The sequence below is a fragment of the Leucopleurus acutus genome (assembly GCF_964270905.1).
Source record: "Leucopleurus acutus genome assembly, chromosome: 1".
NCBI classification, from domain to species: domain Eukaryota; kingdom Metazoa; phylum Chordata; class Mammalia; order Artiodactyla; family Delphinidae; genus Leucopleurus; species Leucopleurus acutus.
In genome coordinates this window covers 136,902,964-136,925,664 of record NC_139142.1, presented here as the reverse complement: position 1 = coordinate 136,925,664, position 22,701 = coordinate 136,902,964, and the positions used below count along the sequence as shown (strand labels likewise).

At 42.8% G+C, this 22,701-nt stretch overlaps 1 protein-coding gene across 1 annotated transcript; it reads right to left on the bottom strand.

Annotated features, from left to right (window-relative positions):
- Window positions 1-64: 64 nt before the first annotated feature.
- Window positions 65-15,326, bottom strand: FEM1B (fem-1 homolog B). The gene is made up of 2 exons (XM_082838982.1): window positions 14,450-15,326; window positions 65-6,648 (listed from the first exon to the last, which is right to left on the bottom strand). Exons 1-2 carry the CDS (start codon window positions 14,695-14,697, stop codon window positions 5,013-5,015), a joined length of 1,884 nt encoding a protein of 627 aa, XP_082695108.1. The 5' UTR covers window positions 14,698-15,326; the 3' UTR covers window positions 65-5,012.
- Between the last annotated feature and the right edge of the window lie 7,375 nt (window positions 15,327-22,701).

Sequence of the window (22,701 nt, the reverse complement as noted above, 5' to 3'; positions counted from 1 at the left end):
ATTTGAATTTTTCTTAACTCTCTGAATTTTTTTCCCCATGCACATGTATGTAACTTTCACAACTTTTTAAAAATGAATTCAACAAAAGATCATCTCAACACTGAACAATAAAGACACACACTTCAAGGCAGTTTTTTTTTTCAAACATTTACTGAACACAAACACCATTTTTTCCTATTACACAGCAATATTGTTAGTTTCAAATTAGCTGGGCTATTAGGACTGTCAGTTACCACGAAATTAAAAATGATTCTACATGTCAAACTCAAATAGAAAATGTCATGCAATATATAAATCACTAACAGGCCTCTGGTGCAGTCAGCAAGTTCACTATGTTTATTAAAGTCATGTAAATGGTTTGACAAAAGTGCACAATAGAATGACATCACTGGTTTGTTATAAATCACAGTGAATTACTAGAATACAACAATGTAATTCCTCTACGTGGAAGATTGCAGGATGGGGTGAATATCATAAAGGATAGGATCTTTCAACACGTTAAGCCAGTCAGAGTTTACTCCCCAGCTATACACTTGATTGGTTAGCAAAGCTGAGGTTATTTTCCCTCATCTTTTCTCATCTACCAGTTACTAAGCAACAACAAAAAAAGGCCATGCACAAATTTTACAACACCTGATAAAAAAAAAGTTACAAAACCTTGTGCATTGCTTGGATGAAGCTTACATCTTTGCTCCTTCATTTTTCTGATTAGGCCACTCACCACATGACTCACCCCTAAATGAAAAACCGTTAACAATTTAGCACTTCTCACCCCTGCACACACATCAAGGTACACTCCCCATAGCCATCAAGTCGGTGTCCCTTTCCTATATGTTAACACAAACGAACACACCACAAACCTAGGACTAGAGACCACATTTACTTTACAGTTTTGAAAATTAATATATCACCACTATCCATGTAGTATTTGTTTCAGATCCCGTATTTGGAGAAGGTACTGTACAACCCAGCCCATCTGAAGATTTGGGCAAGTCTGCCAGGAATGTATGAGAGAGCTCGGCAATGTACCATACACATTAGGAGCTCTCTACTTTCCAGAGAAGGTATCCAGAGCAGGGCTGTGCATTTTCAGAGTCGGAGTCAACACACAGCTTAGAATCTTATGGACTAATAACTTTTCATAGAGCAAAAGGCAGAGGTTTGTTTTCTTTAACCCGTTTTAATGTTATAGTATAGTCAGTGAGGGAAACGGAATAGTCATCTGTACACTGATACATCTGGCTAGCCTGAAAAGGAGCATTTAAAACATTTTACCATAAAAGCACAGAAAACCTACCACAAAAGCAAGTGCTTTATACTTTTATCCATCTACTCTCTAGTTCCATCACTGGCTGCTTCTAAAACCAGCAAACTAATCCAAGGTCCAGCAACTCATTCCTCACCCTGCCCCATTCCCCCAGAACGAAATGCTTCTGCTTGAATAACCTAAAGTGGCCTTATTCCTCAAGTGGCTGCCTCAACTGAGATGGAGGCTAGTGACAGGGTACTGTTCCTTGGGATTCTGATTTTCAAAACCACTTGCCAAATGCAGAGCTGACACTCACGGAGCTGCTGCCCCCACATCACATTTTACTTCAAACAGTGCTATCGTGCCTAAGTTTCTCATGATTACAGTTATTAATCAATGATCAGGGTAACGCAGTAAAACCCTTCCCAGAAACAAGCAAGACCAAAGTTTGCTTTTTGGTTTGTTTGTTTGAACCTGAAGGTAGCTGGACTGTGGCCTAATAGAGAGCAATCCGGGGTAGACTGAAAACAACGTTGTGTCAGAGTTCTTATGTCAAAATGTCCTCTCTGATCAGTTGAAGGATGGATTTGCTGCCCATTCCTTGACTTAAATAGTTACCTAAACTCAAGAGTTCAATTTTACCAACTCTTAAGTGCAAAACCCACCCAAGGGTTCACATGGTTTGCCCAGGCATTCATCCACTTGGGCCTCTAGTTAACTAAATTTATATGACAATTACTGAGCAAGACCAAGAAGTTTTGATTGAATTTGTAATGTTATCAAGGAAGACATACAATCTAAAGCATAATTCTACCAATAATAAACACAAAATGACAAAAGTGGCTAAAAAATGGCAACAGCCCAGAGTTCTCAGAGAGCTGAGATACAGAACTATCACCTTTCTTATTTATTTTCTTAAAAAAAAACAAAACAAAACAAAACTTAAGTTTGGGAAGGGTTTGGCTAAACAGATTTTAAAATAATTCTACCAAAAAAAAAGAAACAGGCATGTAATCACTTGTTTCAAGAATGGTTTTATACAGGTGTTTCACAATACATATTTGGATTCGTTTCACAAGACAGAATTAGATCCTTAGCAATATAGTGCACAATGTACCGCTATACCATAGTTTAAAAAAAAAAATCTCGGTTACCATTAGCAAAGTTCATAGTCCATTCCACTGTCTTCAGATTTTTTCTCCAGCTTTGTCAGCATTTCAATCAGCAGTTTTACTCTCTCCAGCATTTAGTCCTCCCTTCTCAAAAACACTGAGTGTCATTAAATTTTGATGTCCGAATATGTACAGATAATCATTATCCTCGTTTTATAAGTAAGTAATATCTAAAATAGTTCTCGTCCTGGGTAGCCAAAGGGATGAAATGGTTTTTAAAACATGCAACATTATCTGATATTTTAAGTTTTGATGTTTAAAAATCATATGCATTAATAATGGAACCAAGGGCTTCCCTGGTGGCACAGTGGTTGAGAGTCCGCCTGCCGATGCAGGGGACATAGGTTCGTGCTCCGGTCCGGGAAGATCCCACATGCCGCGGAGCGGCTGGGCCCATGAGCCATGGCCGCTGAGCCTACGCGTCCGGAGCCTGTGCTCCGCAACGGGAGAGGCCACAACAGTGAGAGGCCCGCGTACCGCAAAAAAAAAAAAAAAAATGGAACCAAGTAAATACCAAGTATCATAGCTATTCCTCAGACTGTCAAATAAACAGGCCTTGAAGTCTGAAAAATACAGGGTCTGATCTGAGCTGTGAAAAAGGCGTGATTCACTCACCTGGAGGATGAGCATTTTCTCTTTCATGAGAGTTGCCAAGAGCAAGGTATAGTAGTTCCCTGATTCACACCAGGAAGATCAAGGCCAGTAATTTTCAAATTAGGGCTCATTCAAATACCTCCCTTTAGACCATCCTAAAAAACCTTCCTTGTAAAAATCTCAGGTTAGGAAAACAGAAATATATTACTATGACAGAATTTACCATCAAAACATTCCTAACCCAAGCAAGAAGACACGTGAAGTATAACTACAGCACAGTAAAATTATCTTGCGTTCTTGGGGGAAGAAGTTTTTAAAGTACCCCCATCCATTCCCTCCTATCCTTCAGAGTGTTTCATTTCGTGGGGTACCTATTTTATTTAAGGTCCTAGGTGCTGATTTTGGCTTAGTCATTATGTTTTATACTGATCTGGCTGCAACCTTTTTCTTACACTTCACAAAGCAATATCCATACATAAAATGTTAACTGAAACCTTACCAGTGGTTTTTGTTGTTGTTGTTTTTTAGTTTATATCTGATGTTGCTGCATCATTATAATGCTTTTCATTAAAGAAAAAAAGCTGCAGGTCTTCACTTACAGTACCATGCACTATGAGTAGCTAAGGCATTCACTTGGCACTAGAGAGAAAAATACAGATATAGCTAATTTTATTTTCTTTATCATTTTTAACATTGAAAGAAATAGGTGTGTACCCTTTACTTGAATTTCTGTGATGCTTAAAAGATAATCACAGAATATTCTTTTGACAGTTTACAATGTTGCCATTAAAACAAAACAAACAAACAAACAAAACCCATAAAGACCTCTGTACAGCCTGTCGGAATAAGCGACATTTTGTGGTTCCAAAATTTGCTGCCCTCAGGCAGAAATATCTTTCCAAATGGCATTGAGAATTATTTTTATTATCAAAAACATTTAATTTCCTATACCACACTAGCGATTTTTCTACTTGTCACAGACTGAATAAAGTGAAAAAATTAAAAATATCCCAGTTCCTTTTCATCTGTCATAAAAACCTTCTTAGGGAGGCACAAATAATGCCCTCTGGAAAAGTAGTTTCCAATTTTAAAAGATACCGCACAAGAGGAAAGGGAGAAGGGGACAAAAGAAGAACATATAACTATATTGTGACAATTTGTTTCCTAAGAGAGAACACAGCATTCATAATTTTTACATGTCTGTGAGCTGAGTCAAATGCAGACTGCTGCAATTTAGATTAATTACATTAAAACAGAGACTTCCACACATTTTAGAGTCCAAGCCCAAAGGCAAATAGTCCATCAATATTCTCTGAAAAGTTGCTTTAAGATTTACTGCTGTATATGTACCACCCAGCATAATTCAACAATTTCAATGGATTTAACTTTATAAATTTGTAACTATTATTAAGTTAGCACATTTTTCAGATTAATCTGCAGTTATATTTTTCAAAATCCTCCTGACGTTATAATGCGTTGATCTCTTCACATAAATAATGGAAGAGTGAAAACTACCTAGAGCAGTTTGGCATGTGCAGAACATCTAGATATTCCATTACTTTTAACGTTCCTTTTCGTTGTTTTTCTTCATGATCCTCAAAACTGCTGCAGAGAATAACATGCTGACACAGGCTTAACAGAAATACTTTTCTAGGCAGTTTTTTTTTAAACATTATCAACTTCAAATCATAAGGGCCCTTGTTACATAAACAAAATATTTTATATTCATTCCTTAAAAAAAAGAAAAATAGTTAAGTGACCAATATCCAAACACCTTAGATTATAGTTACACCTAAACAATGTGGTTTTGTTTAAAGTGTATTTGAAATCAGTAACCATATGAGGCAAGAAGACCAAATACAAAACTAAGGAAGGATGAGTAGGGAGGAAGGGTAGTGGAAAGAAAAGCACATTTTATGAACACATAATTCTATTGTCTGTGATTAAAGTCCTTTACTTTTTAGCACCACATTAAATGATTTTACATATCCAGTCACTTAATGAAATCCAACAAACTCTTCAAGAGTTCTGGGGATCTGGTCTTGGTAGTTAATGTCATTAGCCCGAACTGCCCGGGCGGCCAGGCACTTGAGACTCATCTTCATTTGAGTTTTAAGTAGTATTTCTGACACCCCAGTTGTACTTTTGTCTAGCGGAGTCTTATTCTGTTTATTTGTCATGTCGGTGTGAGCGCCAGCTTCAACTAGGCTAATGATGATAGAGTGCAAGGTCAAAAAATCACTGATGGGCCTGTTGTACTGAACGATAATGTGAAGGGCACTGTTCCCTTCATTGTCCACAGCATTCACCTCAGCACCACAGTCCAGCAGGAGCTTTGTGACAAGCGCGTTTGGAAAGCTGCAGACATCATTGGTGTGGAAATCATCAACTGGGGTATTCGAGTTGACAGCTAGATGCAGCAAGGTGAAACCTTCACGAGTTCTGGGATCAAGGTGAATCAGGTTGTAGATCTGCTTGTTAATTTTGCACTGATCTTCTTCACTGCACTGCGTTTTGGTGGAAATGCACACTAAATACAGAAAAGTATAGAGATTACATTCATAATTGTCCATAGCACTGTGGACGTCAGCATCTGGAATATTTTTTACTCTGTTCATACTTTGTTCTATTTCCACAACACTGCATCTCAAAACACATTCTATGTCTGGGGCCTTCACAGTTTCATTCAAATGTATCATCTGTGAAAAAACTTGGGCAAATCGAAGAAGATCCTTATGGGTGTTCCTGTTACCTTTCTGTCTGAGGTGCAGGGCATGAAGCCACAACTTGATACACTGTTCGAACTCCATGTTATCTGCATAAACGGCTCCCCTGTAAATGATGGGATGGGAAACATCAATGTTGTCGGCACCTAAAATCCGTTCCCGAACTATAAGGCCTTCCATATGAAGAGCATCTCTGTCTTGCCGAATGGATTCCAGTTCCTGAGGATTTCTACACTCAGTTCTATTCCCATAGGCATGGATTGGTGGGAGAACCTCTTTCTCAAGAATGTTATCACCATCTTGAAACCTCTCCAACATAGCTAAATATAAATAGTGGTATGTCTTCATGATGTCATAGTTCTCACGGTCATTTGCAAAGGAGGCACCCAAGAGCTCCAAAGCTTCAATCCGACTTCTTCGGTCACAATCAGCATGAGAGAGCAACAGTTCGACAACAGCAGCTTTACAGCTTTCAGCAGCTACTTTTAATGGCGTCATCCCATGGCCGTTCACTACTATAGCAGCACGCCATTTTATCAGCTCCTTCACAATATCTATGTGCCCAGCTTCAGCTGCAAAGTGCAGTGCTGTGGCTCCACAATGTGCTTTAGCATTTGGATCAGCACGTTGTTCTAAAAGGTATCTGACCACATCAGTGTGTCCTTTATAGGCTGCAATCATTAGGCAGGTGTTGTCATACTTGTTGGCAATGCTGATGTTGGCATTATTTTCAACCAAGTATTTCACAATGTCCAATCTGCCATCAAAGCATGCTGCCCGTAGCGGGGTTGAGTTAGTTACTGTGGTATGGTTCACGTTGGCTCCATGACTGACTAGAAGCTTAACAACTTCAAAATGTCCTGCCCCTGCTGCACACCAAAGAGCGGTGGCACCATCAATGACATACCTATTCATGAAAAGAATGAACAGTTAGAAAATGGAGGTTACCTGCCCTAACGTAAATTTAAAGGATGTATTCATTTACACTGACCCAAAACCTCAATCTACAGAGCGTTAGGAAAACATTAGTTTGGCTGAAAATAAAATCAGGTAATTTAAGTAAAGCACTTTGCATAGTACTTGTACCTAGTATGAGCTCAATAAATGTTAGCGACTGTTGTTATTACCAAAGTATAAAAACTAAAAAAAGAAGAAAACACGAATCACTGACTTGCTACTAGCAAAAGTAAATAAATTTCAGAAAACAAAGAGGAAATGTATGGAGTTTTGTAACTTCTTGACCACCAAGCTGATTCACTGGCTCTTAGGAGCACAGCATGTTCCTCCCAGCACCCCCTAGGTACCACAGTTTCATTGAGTACATCAGTGAGAAAGCCACCCCAATCTCTGCATTAACATTGTGTTAGAAACTGCTTTAGGAAGAAAAGTATTTAAGCAGATAATTTTTCCCTAAGATTATCTAAGCTAGTAAGTATTATACTCTACTACAGCAGTGAGAAAGAAACAATTACTGCCCCAACATGCATGGTACAACCTTATAACACAGGTCAAATTCTATCTCCCTTGAAGTGAAAAAGAGTACAATCCACCTGGATTAATATAAATACCATAGTTTAACCACAATTATCAATACCATCTATCACTTCTGCTGAAAATAAAAGACGCACTTTATAAACATGCAAGCAATTACTTCTTCCGTTTCAAATAATGACGCAAAATGTTTATAAGCAAAAGCATTCCCGGTAACAGTGACCTATGGGGTGACCTATGGGGGAGGGTGTAGGATTCACTCGGATGAGGCTTAAAGCTACTAGAAATGTACTATATTTTGATCTGGGTAGTGGCTACATGGGTGGACATTTAGGGGAAAAAACTCATCAAACTGTACATGAAAGATTTGTACATTTTACTGTATGAAAGACATACCTCAAAATAAATTTGAGACTTCTGAAGTTTCTTTTTAAAATTTCATCTTTTTAATGTCATTTAATCGTTAATTGATTTTTTAAACTAAAGAATGAATCAAGAAAATAAGACATTACATCAGTTGAAATGTTTTAGTGGTTGCCAACTGTACCTTTTGCAAACAATTCAGTTTAATGAAAATTCACTTATTACATTTTTTATTGTCATGATTATAAACACAAAGTTCAAAAAAGTTTTCTTTCACTGTCAAAAAAATAAAATTTTCAACAGCATCAGAAAATACCAATATCTGATACTAAATCTAATGAAAAATGTACAAGACTTCTACATTGAAAATTACAAAACATTCCTGAGATAAAGACCTAAAGAAATGGAGAAATATTCCATGTTTATTGTTTAGGAGATTCAATAATGTTAAGATGTCAGTTCTCCCCCAAAATAATCTACAGATTCAATGCAATCCGAAACAAAATCCCAGCAGGGATGTGTGTGTGTGCACATGCACAAATGTGTGCATGCATCCACATATGTGTAGATATTGACAAGCCAATTCTAAAATTTATATAGAAATGCAAAGGGGGACTTCCCTGGTGGCACAGCAGTTAAGAACCCTCCCACCAGTGCAGGGGACACGGGTTCGAGCCCTGGTCCGGGAAGATCCCACATGCCGCGGAGCACCTAAGCCCGTGCACCACAACTACTGAGCCTGCGCTCTAGAGCCTGCAAGCCACAACTGCTGAGCCCACACGCCACAACTACTGAAGCCTGTGTGCCTAGAGCCTGTGCTCCGCAATAAGAGAAGCCACCGCAATAAGAAGCCCGCGTGCCGCAACCAAGAGTAGCCCCTGCTCACCGCAACTAAAGAAAGCCCACACGCAGCAACAAAGACGCAACACAGCCAAAAATAAATTAATTAATTTAAAAAAAAATGCATGGCTTCCCTGGTAGCGCAGTGGTTGAGAGTCTGCCTGCCGATGCAGGGGACACGGGTTCGAGCCCCAGTCCGGGAAGATCCCACATGCCGCGGAGCGGCTGGGCCCGTGAGCCATGGCCGCTGAGCCTGCGTGTCCAGAGCCTGTGCTCCGCAACGGGAGAGGCCACAACACTGAGAGGCCCGCATACCACAAAAAAAAGAAAAAAAAAAGAGGCACTACATTACTACTATAATTTAACTTCTAAATCAATTTAAAGAAAAAGTTTAAATAAACACAAATAGCTAATAAATAATTTCCATGTGCCAAGCACTGTATTAAGTGCTTAATATATAGTATATCTTATTTAATTCTCATAATAACCTTCTCCCAATAATCCTATAAGGTAAATACTATTATTACACCCATTTTAAAGACATATAACTAAAAGGCTTACATGAGATTAAAAATACAAAAGTACTTTGGAAACTATATAATGCATCAAATGTAAGGAAACAATACATGTCCTTGTTCAAACATGTTTCAATTTTAAAAGCTTTTTTTAAAAAAACTTCTTAATATAATCTATCCAAAAAATCAATACATAGTTAACATATAGTTATATTTACATAGTTACAAAGTTTCCTTGCACGCCTTAAGAATATTATTTGCCAAGAACATGAACATAAACTAAGTAAAAACTCAAGAAATGTTACATTAAAATAGGCATTCACATACATTATCTTTAACTCTTGCAATAACCATATAAGATAAATAGGACCCCCATTTTAAAGATGGGAAAAAAAGAGACAAAAGTAATTAAAAAAATTTTTTGCTGGCCTCAAATTTCCCAGAACTAATGACATGAGTAAAAATTAAATTACAAGTATATACTTCACTTGGTTTTTATAATCGTTTAATACTTTTCCTGGTGTAATCTAATAATTTCCATTTTCCCTATGGTGATGTGACAGGAGCCTAAAAAAAGTTTCAATTATCTATTTTTATTGAGACAAGTAAAATTTTTTAAATAGTTTATGACAAAATATTCACTGTAGAATGTTACAGAATGACTAATCCTTCAGAAACATTAGCCTTAGTGATTTTTACATTTCTACATCTAAATAAAAACATTAAACAGATTAAAGGGAATTATAATCCTAACATCTATGACATTTTTTGTCCATAAAATACAGCTAAAATTATAGCCATATACTGCCTCAAAACAAAATGCCAAACACATTTATAACAAAATGAACAGAAAATAAATAAAAATATAATCAAATTAATGCAATATTTACTTAATGCCTATGGGAGAAGCACTATAAAACGATCTTTCTAGATTGAGTCTAAAATTGCAATGCAAACTAGCTATTATGTATTTCATCTTAAAAATGAAGAAACTTGGGACTTCCCTGGTGGTTCAGTGGATAAGAATCCACCCGCCAATGCAGGGGGCACCGGTTCGATCCCTGGTCCAGGGAAGATCCCACATGCTGCAGAGCAACTAAGCCCGTGCACCACAAATACTGAGCCTGCGCTCTAGAGCCTGCAAGCTACAACTACGGAGCCCATGTACTGCAACTACTGAAGCCTGTGCACCTAGAGCCCACGCTCTGCAACAAGAAGCCACCGCAATGAGAAGCACACGCGCTGCAACGAAGAGTGGCCCGGGCTCACCGCAACTAGAGAAAGCCCATGCACAGCAACAAAGACTCAACGCAGCCAAAAAAAAAAAAAAAAATCAAACTTTAATCTGATATTCACCTTTTAAACAAAATGTATGCATCAGATGATGGAAACATTTCACAATAAAAGATAACATTTCTGATCACAAAACTAAACTCATGTATTTCCTGGTTCGATCTGAAATAAAAATGTCTAGTTCAAGCATTTGAAATAGAAATAAAAATTCATTAAATGTAACTGACAGCACTTTATTTTAAACAAAGTCCTTAAAATCATTTATCAGATCTTATGTAGTTCCTTGAAATATACACTGGAAATGACTTTCTAAATGAAGCCAAATGACGATGTGCCCCTTACACCTTTCCTCTACCTGGACATTTATTAGAAGTATTAGTACTAGAACTGACTTTAAAAGAGTACTCAACAAAAAGCCTCAGAATTCCCAGAGGTCCTGTTCTCCTTCCCATCCATGTCAGCAAACTTCTTCTAGGACTAGAGTTCCCCACAAACTCTGGCACACAGCAGTCAGGCCCTCAGAACTCAAACCAGCACAGAACTCCAAGGTCACATGACACCTCCCCTTTGTTATGTTCCATTTCTATAACATTCTTAACAGCTTCCCATACTCCAACTAAAGGTTCTTCTTTCATTCCCGTTCATTTTTTTTTAAATGAAATAAAAATTCCCGTTCTTTTTTTTAAAATTTATTTATTTATTATTATTTTTGGCTGCGTTGGGTCTTCACTACTGCGCACAGGCTTTCTCTAGTTGTGGTGAGCAGGGGCTATTCTTGTTGCGGTGTGTGGGCTTCTCATTGCGGTGGCTTCTCGTTGCGGAGCTCTAGGTGCGCGGGCTTCAGTAGTTGTGGCTCAAGGGCTCTAGAGCGCAGGCTCAGTAGCTGTGGCGCACGGTCTTAATTGCTGCGCGGCATGTGAGTTCTTCCCAGACCAGGGATCAAACCTGTGTCCCCCTGCATTGGCAGGCGGGTTCTTAACCACTGCGCCACCAGGGAAGTCCCAGTTTTTCTTCTTATCCACTCGTCTATGTCAATTTTGGTCGTTACACAGTAAGCCATAAATAAAATAATCTCAAATGTTACTCCTAAAAATATGTACAAGGACTCAAATATCAGCATCGGGCTTAATCTAGGTGGGTGGCACCGTCCCTCTTTTGAGGCTCTATTATGAATATACTTTAGTTTTCTAAGGTATTCTAGATGTTTTTAGGCAGAGTATAGGCTTATTTAAATAAGTTATTTTAATGTCTATGTGTCTCTCTATCCCTCTCTCTCTTTCTCTCTCTCTCTCTCTCTCTCTCTCTCTCTCTCTCTCACACACACACACACACGCAGAGTACCATATCAAACCCCATAATTCCACAGATACTGTTGCTTAGGATGAAGCTAAGAAGTGAGACTTTTTTTTAATATTAGGCAAATAACAGGATAGGTGGTGAACGATTTGGCAAAAAATTGTGAAGATGGTACATAAATTACTGAAAATTAGGAAACACTAATCTACTTCAGCCCACAAAGAACCTGTTTGTCCCTATCTGGCCATGGGTCTCAAGTACCAGTGGAATCTAAAGAAGGGGGGTTGGCTAAGTACCTCTCAAAAGCCAGTCCCTGAGGGGTGAGTGAGCTTCATATTATTAACACCTCACTCAGACTAACATTTTCACACTGTCTGGAATGAATGTAAAGTGAAATCATGACATTTGCAAGTAACACCCTCTTCATCTATTTCTGAAATGCCTAAATGACTGGAACAAACTGCAAAATAATCTCACAGAGTGGTGTGAGTGGGCAGAAAGGTGGCCATGAATTTCAATTCTTCTCTTTTGTTAATCTGTAAGCTCCTCGAAAGTAGAAACTTTACATTTTCTTCTACATCTTCCACATTATCTGTGTGGCACAGGGCTAGGCCCATCATAGGCATTTAATAAGTTAAAAAACAAAACTACTTTGACAGAGCAGCTAATAAATCCATAACTGTAATAATCCATAAACAAAAAAAGACAGATTGAAGAAGCCTCACACAAAATCTCAAATGATAGAAATCTTTGCAATTCCAGTCTCACCAATCTGACTCTTGACATTTTACACAAGGATCATCAAAATCTGGCCTCCACCTCACTCTAGTCTCCCACAATCTCTCTTAATTTCCCAGGCTTGAACCCCTTACTGAAACATTTGTCATTGCAAGAGCACCATGCCGCCGTCCCTCTTCTTCACTCTCTACTATCCTTTAAGACTGAGCTCAAATATCACCTCGGCTGTGAAGTCTTCCCTGATTCTCCCAGGCAAAGCTGAGCACTTCCTCTCCCTGTGTTCCCTCAGTAGTCCAAAAGATTTCTATAACCCTGAATGGCATGGCATCTACACTTACTCATTTTCATCAATTTCTTACCTCTGCCACACACCACGCCCCACCTCCAGCCCCCGCCCAGGGCAACAGACTGTCTTCCTCTGCAGTGGGAACAGTATGTCATTCATCTCTGCACACCCAATCCCTACTACAGAGCCTGGCACACAGTAGGTGTTCAAAATATGTTTGCTTATTGAACCCTTTAATTTCACTGGCCAGTGCAAAATACTGGGCAAGGTAAGCCACTACACAGGCTCAATGCTACATTCCTAGCCATTTCAGGTTCTCTTAATTGCCACCGCAAAACACCTTTCTCTTTGATGGTTAAGAAAGATAAGCAAAGCCTTTCCAAATGCTTTAGAAAACTATATTTTCTCGCCACTATTCTCTCCTAATCAAAACAGGCCTCAGCAAGCTCCTTAGCAGCAGTGTAACCAGCAGCTGTTACTGCAGAGATTCCTATCTCAATGGATGCTTGTGCCTATACAACTGGAATGGTGCTAGAAGTTCAGGGGTCATCCTACTTCACTCCTCTGCATAGAGAAAAGGCTGTGGGAATGCAGGGAGTTACAGAAAGCACACAGAAGCTAGTAAAAGAAAACGAACAAGAATCAGGTTGCCATCTTTGATTAATATGAAAAAGACCATCTCCTTAACGTCTAGAGAGGTGGTACCAGAGGTTAACCACCACCCGTGGGCTATCATTTCAGTAAAATATAATACCCTGAAATATTTTCCTGTCATCTAAAACAGAAGAAAAAGCTCTTATTATTTCAACCTACAAAAAGAATCAACCAAAATTCAACAATGCCCTAGTCATCTTCAAGAGGAATTGTTTTTTCCATCAGGTTTTAACCAAGCAGTTTTCAATCACCAAAACTAAAGATACGTATCTTTATGCTAGGACCACATCTATCTCAAAAGAAGAAAATGCTAGAATAGCTTATGTACTGGCACAAGTCAACAAAAACAATTAATGCATCTTCATGCAGTTGTAATCTGTAAAACAGGTTATAACCATCCAGCACAGAAAAGATAACGTCAAACCTGACAATTCTGCATTCAACTCTATCATACCCAAAAATATGTACAATTAAACCTAAAGGGCAAGTTTTAACTCTGACAATATGAATTTTTGAACTCCCCACCTGGAATAACAGTATATCATCAAGCTGCCCCACAACATCACAGAATAACATGTAATTTAACAATGGCATCACCTCATCCTACACCAGGTCCGGTGCCATTTTCACAGCCAACACATCTACCCCCAGCAATGTGTAAGAGTCAGAATCATGTCTTGGGAAGCCTGGCTGCGTGACCACCGCTCAAGAGGCTGCAACTGCTGCTGGTTCTAGGGGCTTATTTTGACATTAAGGTCCCACAACCCACTAAGGGGCTTTATCGGACACTCACGTGAAGGGGTAAACATTGGGTGGCCAAATAACTCATCAAACAAAGGTCTTCAACGTTAATTGCTGACCTCGTTAATTTCTGATCTCGGTTACAACCCCAGTACTGATACAGTGAAAACCTGAAAAGGCTGCTACCTCCTCCATACTGCTTCTTCACAAACTATCTAGTAAAGAATACAGAATACCTATTAGGTATCAAGACAGAGGGTGTGGCTATTTACCTATAGAGGGAATAAGGGGTAGGGGCCAATGAGGATGAGCAGCAAAACATGGGATGGAGTATTCGCCCTAGAAGATGAAGTGGGCATTAATGAGGCAGGTCAGGAGGTACAAAATGGGAGAAGTGATACCTCCATGAAGCGAGAGAGAGGGAGGGGAAGACCCATAAAGTGGTGGGTCCGCGCGCGTTAGAGAGGAGGCTGGAGTTGGGATGTACCTACCCGTCGAAGCGGACAGTGCCAGTCTGCTGAGTCTGTACCCGGTAATGTTCTAACAGCAAGCGCACCACCTTGGCGTGCCCATTGCGGGCTGCGATGATGAGGGGCGTGGAGCGCTGCCCTCCCTGCTGGCTGACATAGCCAAGCAGATAGCGGATGTCGCTTTCAGACCGGTTGAGAAGCAAGGCGGCCAGAGTCAGCACCTTGCCCTCGCTGGCCGCCTTGTATACATAGCCAGCCAGGCCCTCCATGGCCGCTGCCAACTCCAACACCCGTTTGGTCGCCACCGCTGCTGCTGCCTTGCGCCCCTGGAGGCCGCGGTCGCCAGCGCTTCAAACCTGGGCCCTCACAGCCCATTCAACAGGGCGCCGCCGCCGCCGCCGCCGCCGCCGCCGCGCCCAGGCAGCAGCGCGGCCAGGGGAGGGCGGAGACGCAGAGGTGGCCGAATGCCGCGGGGGGCAGGTCAGCGATCCAGGCCGGGCAGGGAGGAGGGCGGTCAGGGCCGCCCCCAAGGCCCCAGACGCCAGCCCTGGGCCGAGGGGATCTCCATGGTGGCCGGGCCTCAGGCTGGACCCCCTCCTTCCTGCGGGCTGCGACAGGCGCGCGCCCGAGCTACGGGTCGCCGGCGAGGTCCCAAGAGGGCCGCGCGCGCCCTGGATGGCGAATGATGGACGCGCTTCACCCGACCCAGCCCGCCGGGCCTAGGGCCTGAAAGTGCTTCTGCCTCCGCCTCCGCTCTGCGTCCTCCCCAGCTGGAAGAAACCTGCAGGCCCTCGCCCACTGGAGCTCAGAAGAGCCAGACGCTGTCTGTCGGTAGCTTCAGAGGTCCACGCCTGGGGAGGCCCCCAGAGAGAGGCGGAACGCTGCGGCCACAGCAACCCCTGGGCTCTGGACGGGGAGGAAGGCGGGCCTCTGCAGACAGGGCTGAGACGGGGAGGGTGCGAGCGGGGGACGGTTAAGTGGGGTGTCTCTTCCAAAGCAGACCGGCCGGCGAACGAGGCCCGATGAAGAAAGGTTCTGCTGCGCGAAGGCGGCCCATCCCCACTTCGGCCCGGGATGTCCTCATTGCCCTTGATGCCTGGAGCTTCCAACTCGCCCCCACTAGGCCCTGGGGGGTCCCTAGCCAGGGAGTGGGACAGAGTGAAGGCGCTGAACCGTTACTGCCGGTGGGTTTTGGGGCCCGCCCCGTTTTACCGTAAACATTGCGGGGCTCTTCTCAGCCCCTGTTTGGGGGCCCGGGGAGGGGGGTGCGTGCACCCGGCGGGGTCCGTTTTGAGAACAGGGCGGCGTCTCTGAGCCCCCGAAATGTGGGAGGACTTTGAGGGTCTGCACGAGGCTCTGAGAAGGAACTGGAAGTCCGACCTGCCCTCCCTGGAGAGGAGGATTAAGTGTGTGAGAAAGGTCGGGAGAGATGGGGAACTGTGGAAAGGGGCGAGGTACCCTGGGAAGGAAGACGAAGTCTGTGTTCGGACAGACCAGGACTCTAATCCTGAATCTGACGGGACCTTCGGTTTTCTCACAGACCTCACCAGATTGTTAGGGTTTGAAAAGATCATTCATCCAACGAATATTAGAGATCTACTATGTGCCAGGCTCTGCTTGGCCCTAGGGATTCAGTGATAGACCAGATAGACACAGTGCCCTTCAGGGACTGTGTTGTTGCGGGGAAAACAGACAATAAACAAGTAAACAAATAATAGACAAGACTGGCTGAGTTTGTATCATTACCATTTGCTATGAAGCAAATGAAATAGAGTGATGGGGGGTGGGAGGCGGAGCTAATTTAGTTTGGGCGGTCAGACAAGACCTCCATGACAAGTAAGGAGAACAGGTGGTATTCTAGGCAGAGGGAATAGCTAGTACAAAAGCCCTGAGGAGGGAACAGTCTTGGTGAGTTCAGAAACAAAGGTCAGGGTGGCTGCAGCAAAGTGGGCCATAGGAAGAGTGATAGGAGAGGAAATCAGCAGGGTGCAGGTCATCTTAGGGCCCAGTTACCCATGGTAAAGTGTTTAAATTCTACTCAAGTGTAGTGGGGGCATTTGAAGAGTTTTAAACAGAAAAGTGACAAGATACAATTTATATTTTTTAAAAGATCACTCTTGCTACTGTGTAAAGAATAAACTGTAGTAGGCAGGAGTCAAAGCAGGAAGGCCATTTAGGAGGAAAGGTTGGGACTAGGATGGTAGGAGTGGAGGTGATGAATCTCATGGGGCAGTCACAGAAGGTATAAGTTCAATATGGAGGTCACTCTCTCCATACACACACAAAGGACAGTATCTACCATAGAGAAAGAGCAAATACATTTATTTGGTCCCAAGGGACCAGGCTGAGCTCAATGAGTTCACATAAATTATTTCATTTGAACCCCACCCTTCCAATCCTAGTTGGTGAAGGCGTCATCTTAGCTGCAGAGCTATTGGTGAGGGTTTGGGCCACTTCTCAGATTTTTCTCTTCCACTCTACAGTACAACTTTACCTATTTTCAGATCTCTATACTTTTTCACCCATGTTAAACAAAAACAACACTGGAAATCAGAGCTGAAGGTGGGGTTCTACCAGTAGAGTCTCTGAAATAACTGGTGGAAAAGAAGGAGAAGCTGGTTGTTCTCATTCTGGGGCTTCAGGGTTGGAAAAAATTCCAGTTCTAGACAGACTGAGCCAGGCTTTTTGGCCTCTGGGCACTTGGCGGTGACACATTCGGATGTGGGACCTGGGGGCTCCCTTCCAACTGATTTCATTCCTAGGCTCTACAGAGCAACTAGGCTCATCCTATTCTCTCCCCCTCTCTCCCTCTCTCTCCCTCTCCCTCCTTTCCTCCCTCTCCTTGCGGCCCTTTGCTCTGCATCATTCTTTTCACACCCAACTTTACAAAGGTGATCCAGACACAGGCCCCTTTCACACCCAGCTTTTGAAGGTGATCCAGACACAGGCGCCTTCTTCCCTTTGGTTTCATTTTCTGAAAGAGACCTGATTCATCCAGCTATTCATTACTGAGTAAGAAATTTTCTTCTGGGACTTTCCTGGTGGTCCAGTGGTTAAGACTTCACCTTCCAATGCAGAGGGTGCGGGTTTGATCCCTGGTAGGGGAGCTTAGATCCCACGTGCCTCTGGGCCAAAAAACCAAAGCTTAAAACAGAAGCAGTATTATAACAAATTCAATAAAGACTTTAGAAACGGTCCACATCAAAAAAAAAAAAAAGAAAGAAACTTTCTTCTGCCTTCTCTTGCCCTTTGGAGATGAACTAGGGTTCATCCTGGTGCTGACACCCCAATTTAGTTGTGTAACTGGATGAGTGCTAGAAAGGGTGACTAAACCAAGAGTCATGCCAGAGAGGGGCTCAGAACTTGCACTTCGGGGCCTCCTCCCCCAGATGGGAATATACATCTGCTTCAGCAGCCCAAGGTCAAGAACCTTCTTTATTTATCACAGTTGCCTAGTATAGGGTTCTGGGCTCCTTGGGTTGCTTAATAGCCATTGACTGGGGAGTATTTGGTAGCCTGTATTTACCTGGGCTTGGAGGATGATGTTTCTGTGGTCAGGCTGGGCAAATTAGAGATAGGATGTATAAACAGGACAAGGCTGCTTTCCCAAAGGCCAGAGCCCAGAAATAGCTCCTTGTGCTTCTGACCTATTCCCTTCCCCTTTGACAGAAAGCCACTGAGCAAATGATCGGTAGTAAAATGTAACTGAAAATAGTTGTATCCAGATGGAGATTGATTGGCTGATGACAGCAAATTGCAGCCTTCTACCTGGACAAAAGACAGGACCAACACCCAGCACTTTTCTGGGGATTGGAGGTGACCTATGAGCAGAATTAGCTGTACCTTCCATAGAATATTCCTTTTTCCAAGCCAGGTCAGCCCAGCCTACAGCTCTTGAATCAATGGAGTTTCTCAGATTTTGTATAAAATGTCATTCAAAATGTCATTTTTCAAGCACCAGTAAAGATACTTGTTTTAGTCCTGTAAGCCTCCCACAGACTCTAATGGAAGAGGATGACTTTTGGTGTTGAATAGATCTGGGTTGGACTCCCTTCTCTGTGGGTTAGCTGTGGCCTTGGGCAAGTTTCTTCATGTGTACAATGGGGGTAATAAATACTTCCCTTGCAGGGCTGGTGTGATGGTGACAGGCAAGCTCCTTCACCCAGCCTCCTCCTGCGTCCTGCGAAGGAGTGCCTATCAGTACACATTAGTTTCCCTTCTTCCTAGCTCCCACCCCAGGCATACTTCCATTGTGCCGTTAACCTGTTCAAGAAAGGACTTCCCACCCCATCTGCATTCTCCCTGCAGGATGTGTCTGCCTCTGGACACATATGGAAAGTAAATCCATAGTATGCAAGGGGCTGGGGAGGTTAATTGACAAGAGCTGGGAAATTCCAACAGAACCTTGAAGGAAGATGTCAAAAATCAGACTGACGACCAGTCTCTCTATTAGCCCAGTTTCAGGGGACTGGCAGCCCACTAGCCTTTGTCTCCTCCTCCTCTCTCTCCTAGACTTGCCCTGAAAAGCAGATGTAATAATTGTCAAAGACAAAACCTAAGGTGGAGGAGAGGGGGCAGCTGGTCTGTGTTATTTCCCAAGCCAGTCCACCCCTGCCAGGTTTAGGTTTACCAGGAAAGTAGACTGAAGTCGACATGTGCCTTCTTTCTTCTGACCCCATTCCTCCCTGAATCATGGTACCAGTCAGGTACCCTGGGATTACAATAACAGAACTAACAATAGCGAGCTCATACTGAGTGCTTACCGTGTGCCAGGCATCATAGTAAACACTGTATACAGATTAGCATGTTAAATTTGCGCAAGCCTCTGAGGGACGTGCCATTATTATCATTCCCATTCTTCAGATGAAGAAACTGAGATAGAAGTGTTGTGTAACCAGATGTAGAGAACAAACGTATGGACACCAAGGGGGGAAAGCAGCGGCGGGTGGGGGGGGTGGTGTGATGAATTGGGAGATTGGGATGGACATGTATTCACTGATGTGTATTAAACTGATGACTAATAAGAAAAAAAATAGCACAAAGGACATACAAAAACAAAAAAAAGAAAATGCACTGGAGAGCAGGGAAAGATTTTTTTTAAAAAGGAAAAAGAAAAAGAAAGAAATGTGTAACTTGCTCATGGCCTCATAACTAGAGTGTGTTAGAATGTCAGGATTTGGATACGGGGTGTCTGACCCCCATGCCCTGACCCTGCTACCAGCTTTCTGTTCCCTCTTTATCCCCCTCTGAGTGGCCCCCACCCAACATGCTCTCTGCAGCTAGGATCTCGGCTGGAGGTCCCCAAGGCTTTCTATGGTCCTGATCGCTTCTCCTGGGCTTAGGTGCTAGTTAGCTAATCTGATCATCCATCCTTTCTTAATGGGAGAGGGCTAGAGGAAATTCTTCCCCACCTGGCAATCCCACACACACACTGGACGTTCCTCATTCCTACCCAGGAACACAGGTCCAAATCCAAAGCAAACACTGTCTCATCCTAGAGATCTTCCTTGTTTTGCCCTGAGCTCTGTACCACTTTATACCTCTCTTGGAACCCTTACCTCTTTCTTTTTTTTTTTAATATTTGTTTATTTATTTGGCTGCACTGGGTCTTAGTTACAGCACACGGGATCTTTGTTGCCGTATGCGGAATCTTCGTTGCGGCATGCTGGATCTTTAGTTGCGGCATGCAAACTCTTAGTTGTAGCATGTGGGATCTAGTTCCCTGACCAGGAATCAAACCCAGGCCCCCTGCATTGGGAGCACAGAGTCTTAGCCATTGGACCACCAGGGGAGTCCCTTACCTCTTTCTAATAATAACTCATGTCTGTATAGCACCTTGTGGTCTACAACAATTTCCCATCCACCCAATCCAGCCCCCACCTCCTAGGCTTCTTAACCACCTTCTGTAACTGGGGTGGCAGAGAGCATGGTGGTTCAGCACCCAAGGTCTGGAATCTACTCTGCCAGCATCCCAGCTCCACCATTTGCTAACTGTGTGACGCTGGACAAGTTGCCTATTTAGCTTCTTCCCTCAGTTTTCTTATCTATGAAATGGGATAATAACAGTGCTTCTACCTGGTCATTGTGAGGGTTAAATGAGATAAACACACACAGAGACACAGAAAAACACACACACAACAACACACATACACACACAGCAAGCAACTCATTAAGTGTTGGCTATTGTTATCATTATATCATTGAATCCCCAAACCCTGTGGGAAACAACAAAGCAAGTCAGTTCTTGTCATCAGTAAACACAAGTTTAAACCAGATAATCTCTAAGCTCTCTGCCAGCTCCATCAAACTCTGATTCTACCATGAATCACGGTTATTTATGGACACATCTTAGTTCTTCTTTGCTGTAGCAACCCCTGAAGGCCCAGCCCTTAATAGAGGGCCTTGTATATAGCAGACTGTCCTGCCAGGTCAGGGTTAGCATGTAACAATAGTCCCTCCCTCATCCGGGCGGTGGGAGGAACTAACGAGAAATTCCTATATAGCCTTTAGCACAGTGCCTGGTACTAAGTAAGCTCCTAATAAATCATAATTACGATCGTTCCATCTTACAGTGAGCCTCCCAAACATGGTCCTTAAAAACATAGACTCTAGAACCGTACTGCTGGGGTTCATCTTAGTGCTGATCCTGTGAGACTTTGAGTAAGTTAATTAACCACCCTGGGCCTCAGTTTCCTCATCTGTAAGATGAACACGATGAGAACAGCATGTGCCTAAATAAGGTTGTTGCACAGATCAGATGAGTTAATATAAGAAAGGCACATAGATTTGCGCTTGGCATATGCTTGGTGTATGTAAGTGCTTTTTGTCATCGTTTACAAATGAGGAGACCCAGGCTCAGAGACATCAAGTGACATCCCCAAGCAGTAGTGGAGCCGGGATCCAAATCTAACTGAGTCTGTCTGATTCCAGAGCCTCAGTCTTTTTTTTTTAATTAATTAATTAATTTAGTTTTAGCTGCGTTGGGTCTTTGTTGCTGCATGCGGGCTTTCTCTAGTTGCGGCGAGCAGGGGCTACTCTTCGTTGCAGTGCACGGGCTTCTCATTGTGGTGGCTTCTCTTGTTGCAGAGCACGGGCTCTAGGCGACCGGGCTCCAGTAGTTGTGGCACGCAGGCTCAGTAGTTGTGGCTCACGGGCTCTAGAGCGCAGGCTCAGTAGTTGCGGTGCATGGACTTAGTTGCTCCACGGCATGTGGGATCTTCCCAGACAAGGGCTTGAACCTGTGTCCCCCGCATTGGCAGGCGGATTCTTAACCACTGTGCCACCAGGGAAGCCCCAGCGCCTGTCTTAGTATTAGGATATGTTGCTGCCCCAGGTGATCCATGTATATTTTATTACAGGAGCCTTCTCCTATGGTGGAGATCTCAAGAGTGGAGGAGAGTGAGTTGGCACCAGAGACCTCTGGGGTAAGGATGCCCTCAAATCATGCCACAGAAGTGGCTTTTTCCTCACCTTTGTCTGCCCATATGGTTTTAGCATTCCATCAGGGCTCAGGCCCAGAAGCCCAGAAACATGGCAGCACACACACAGGCCTCTAACCTGGAATCTGCAGTAAAACTCTCATTATGCACATTGATGGCACAGGCCCTGGCCTTGAGGCTTTTTCCATTTCTGAGGCATGATTCAGCCCAGGAGACAAGACCAGACAGACCTGAACCGGAGGAAGGAGGGCTTGGTGGTGGATGGAGGGGGAGAAGAAAAACAAACAGAGGTTAGAGCAGGGGAGTCTCTCAGCTGCTGGGCTGCAGGGGGAGGGAGCAGGAGCGAGCAGAGGGAGCCCGCCTACTGGAGGAGCTGCACAAAACTGGGCCACCCACTGACCAATGTATCTTCCTTGCAGTCAAATTTATTGATTTAAACATGAATCCAACCATGCTTCTGAAGCCCCAGAAAAACACTAATAACATTTCACAATTGCGTAGCACAGTATGATTTCCATAGCATTGCACATAAATAAGCTCAATTTTGAGCTGCTTTTGAAAATAATTGGCTTCTCTTATTGCAAAGCATCACATGCTTATTGAGGGATACTGGGAAATGTTTTTAAGTGTAAATTTTAAAATGTCAAATATGTATATATTATACCACTAGCAGTAACGTTTTCAATAAATTTCTAACTAGGCTTTTTTTCTGAGCCTATATACATATATAGGGCACTTAAACAAAATTGGAGGCATACTACATAAAGAGTTTTAGATTTTTTTTCCACTTAACATAAAATCATAGGCATTTTCTAATGGTGCCAAACATTGAGC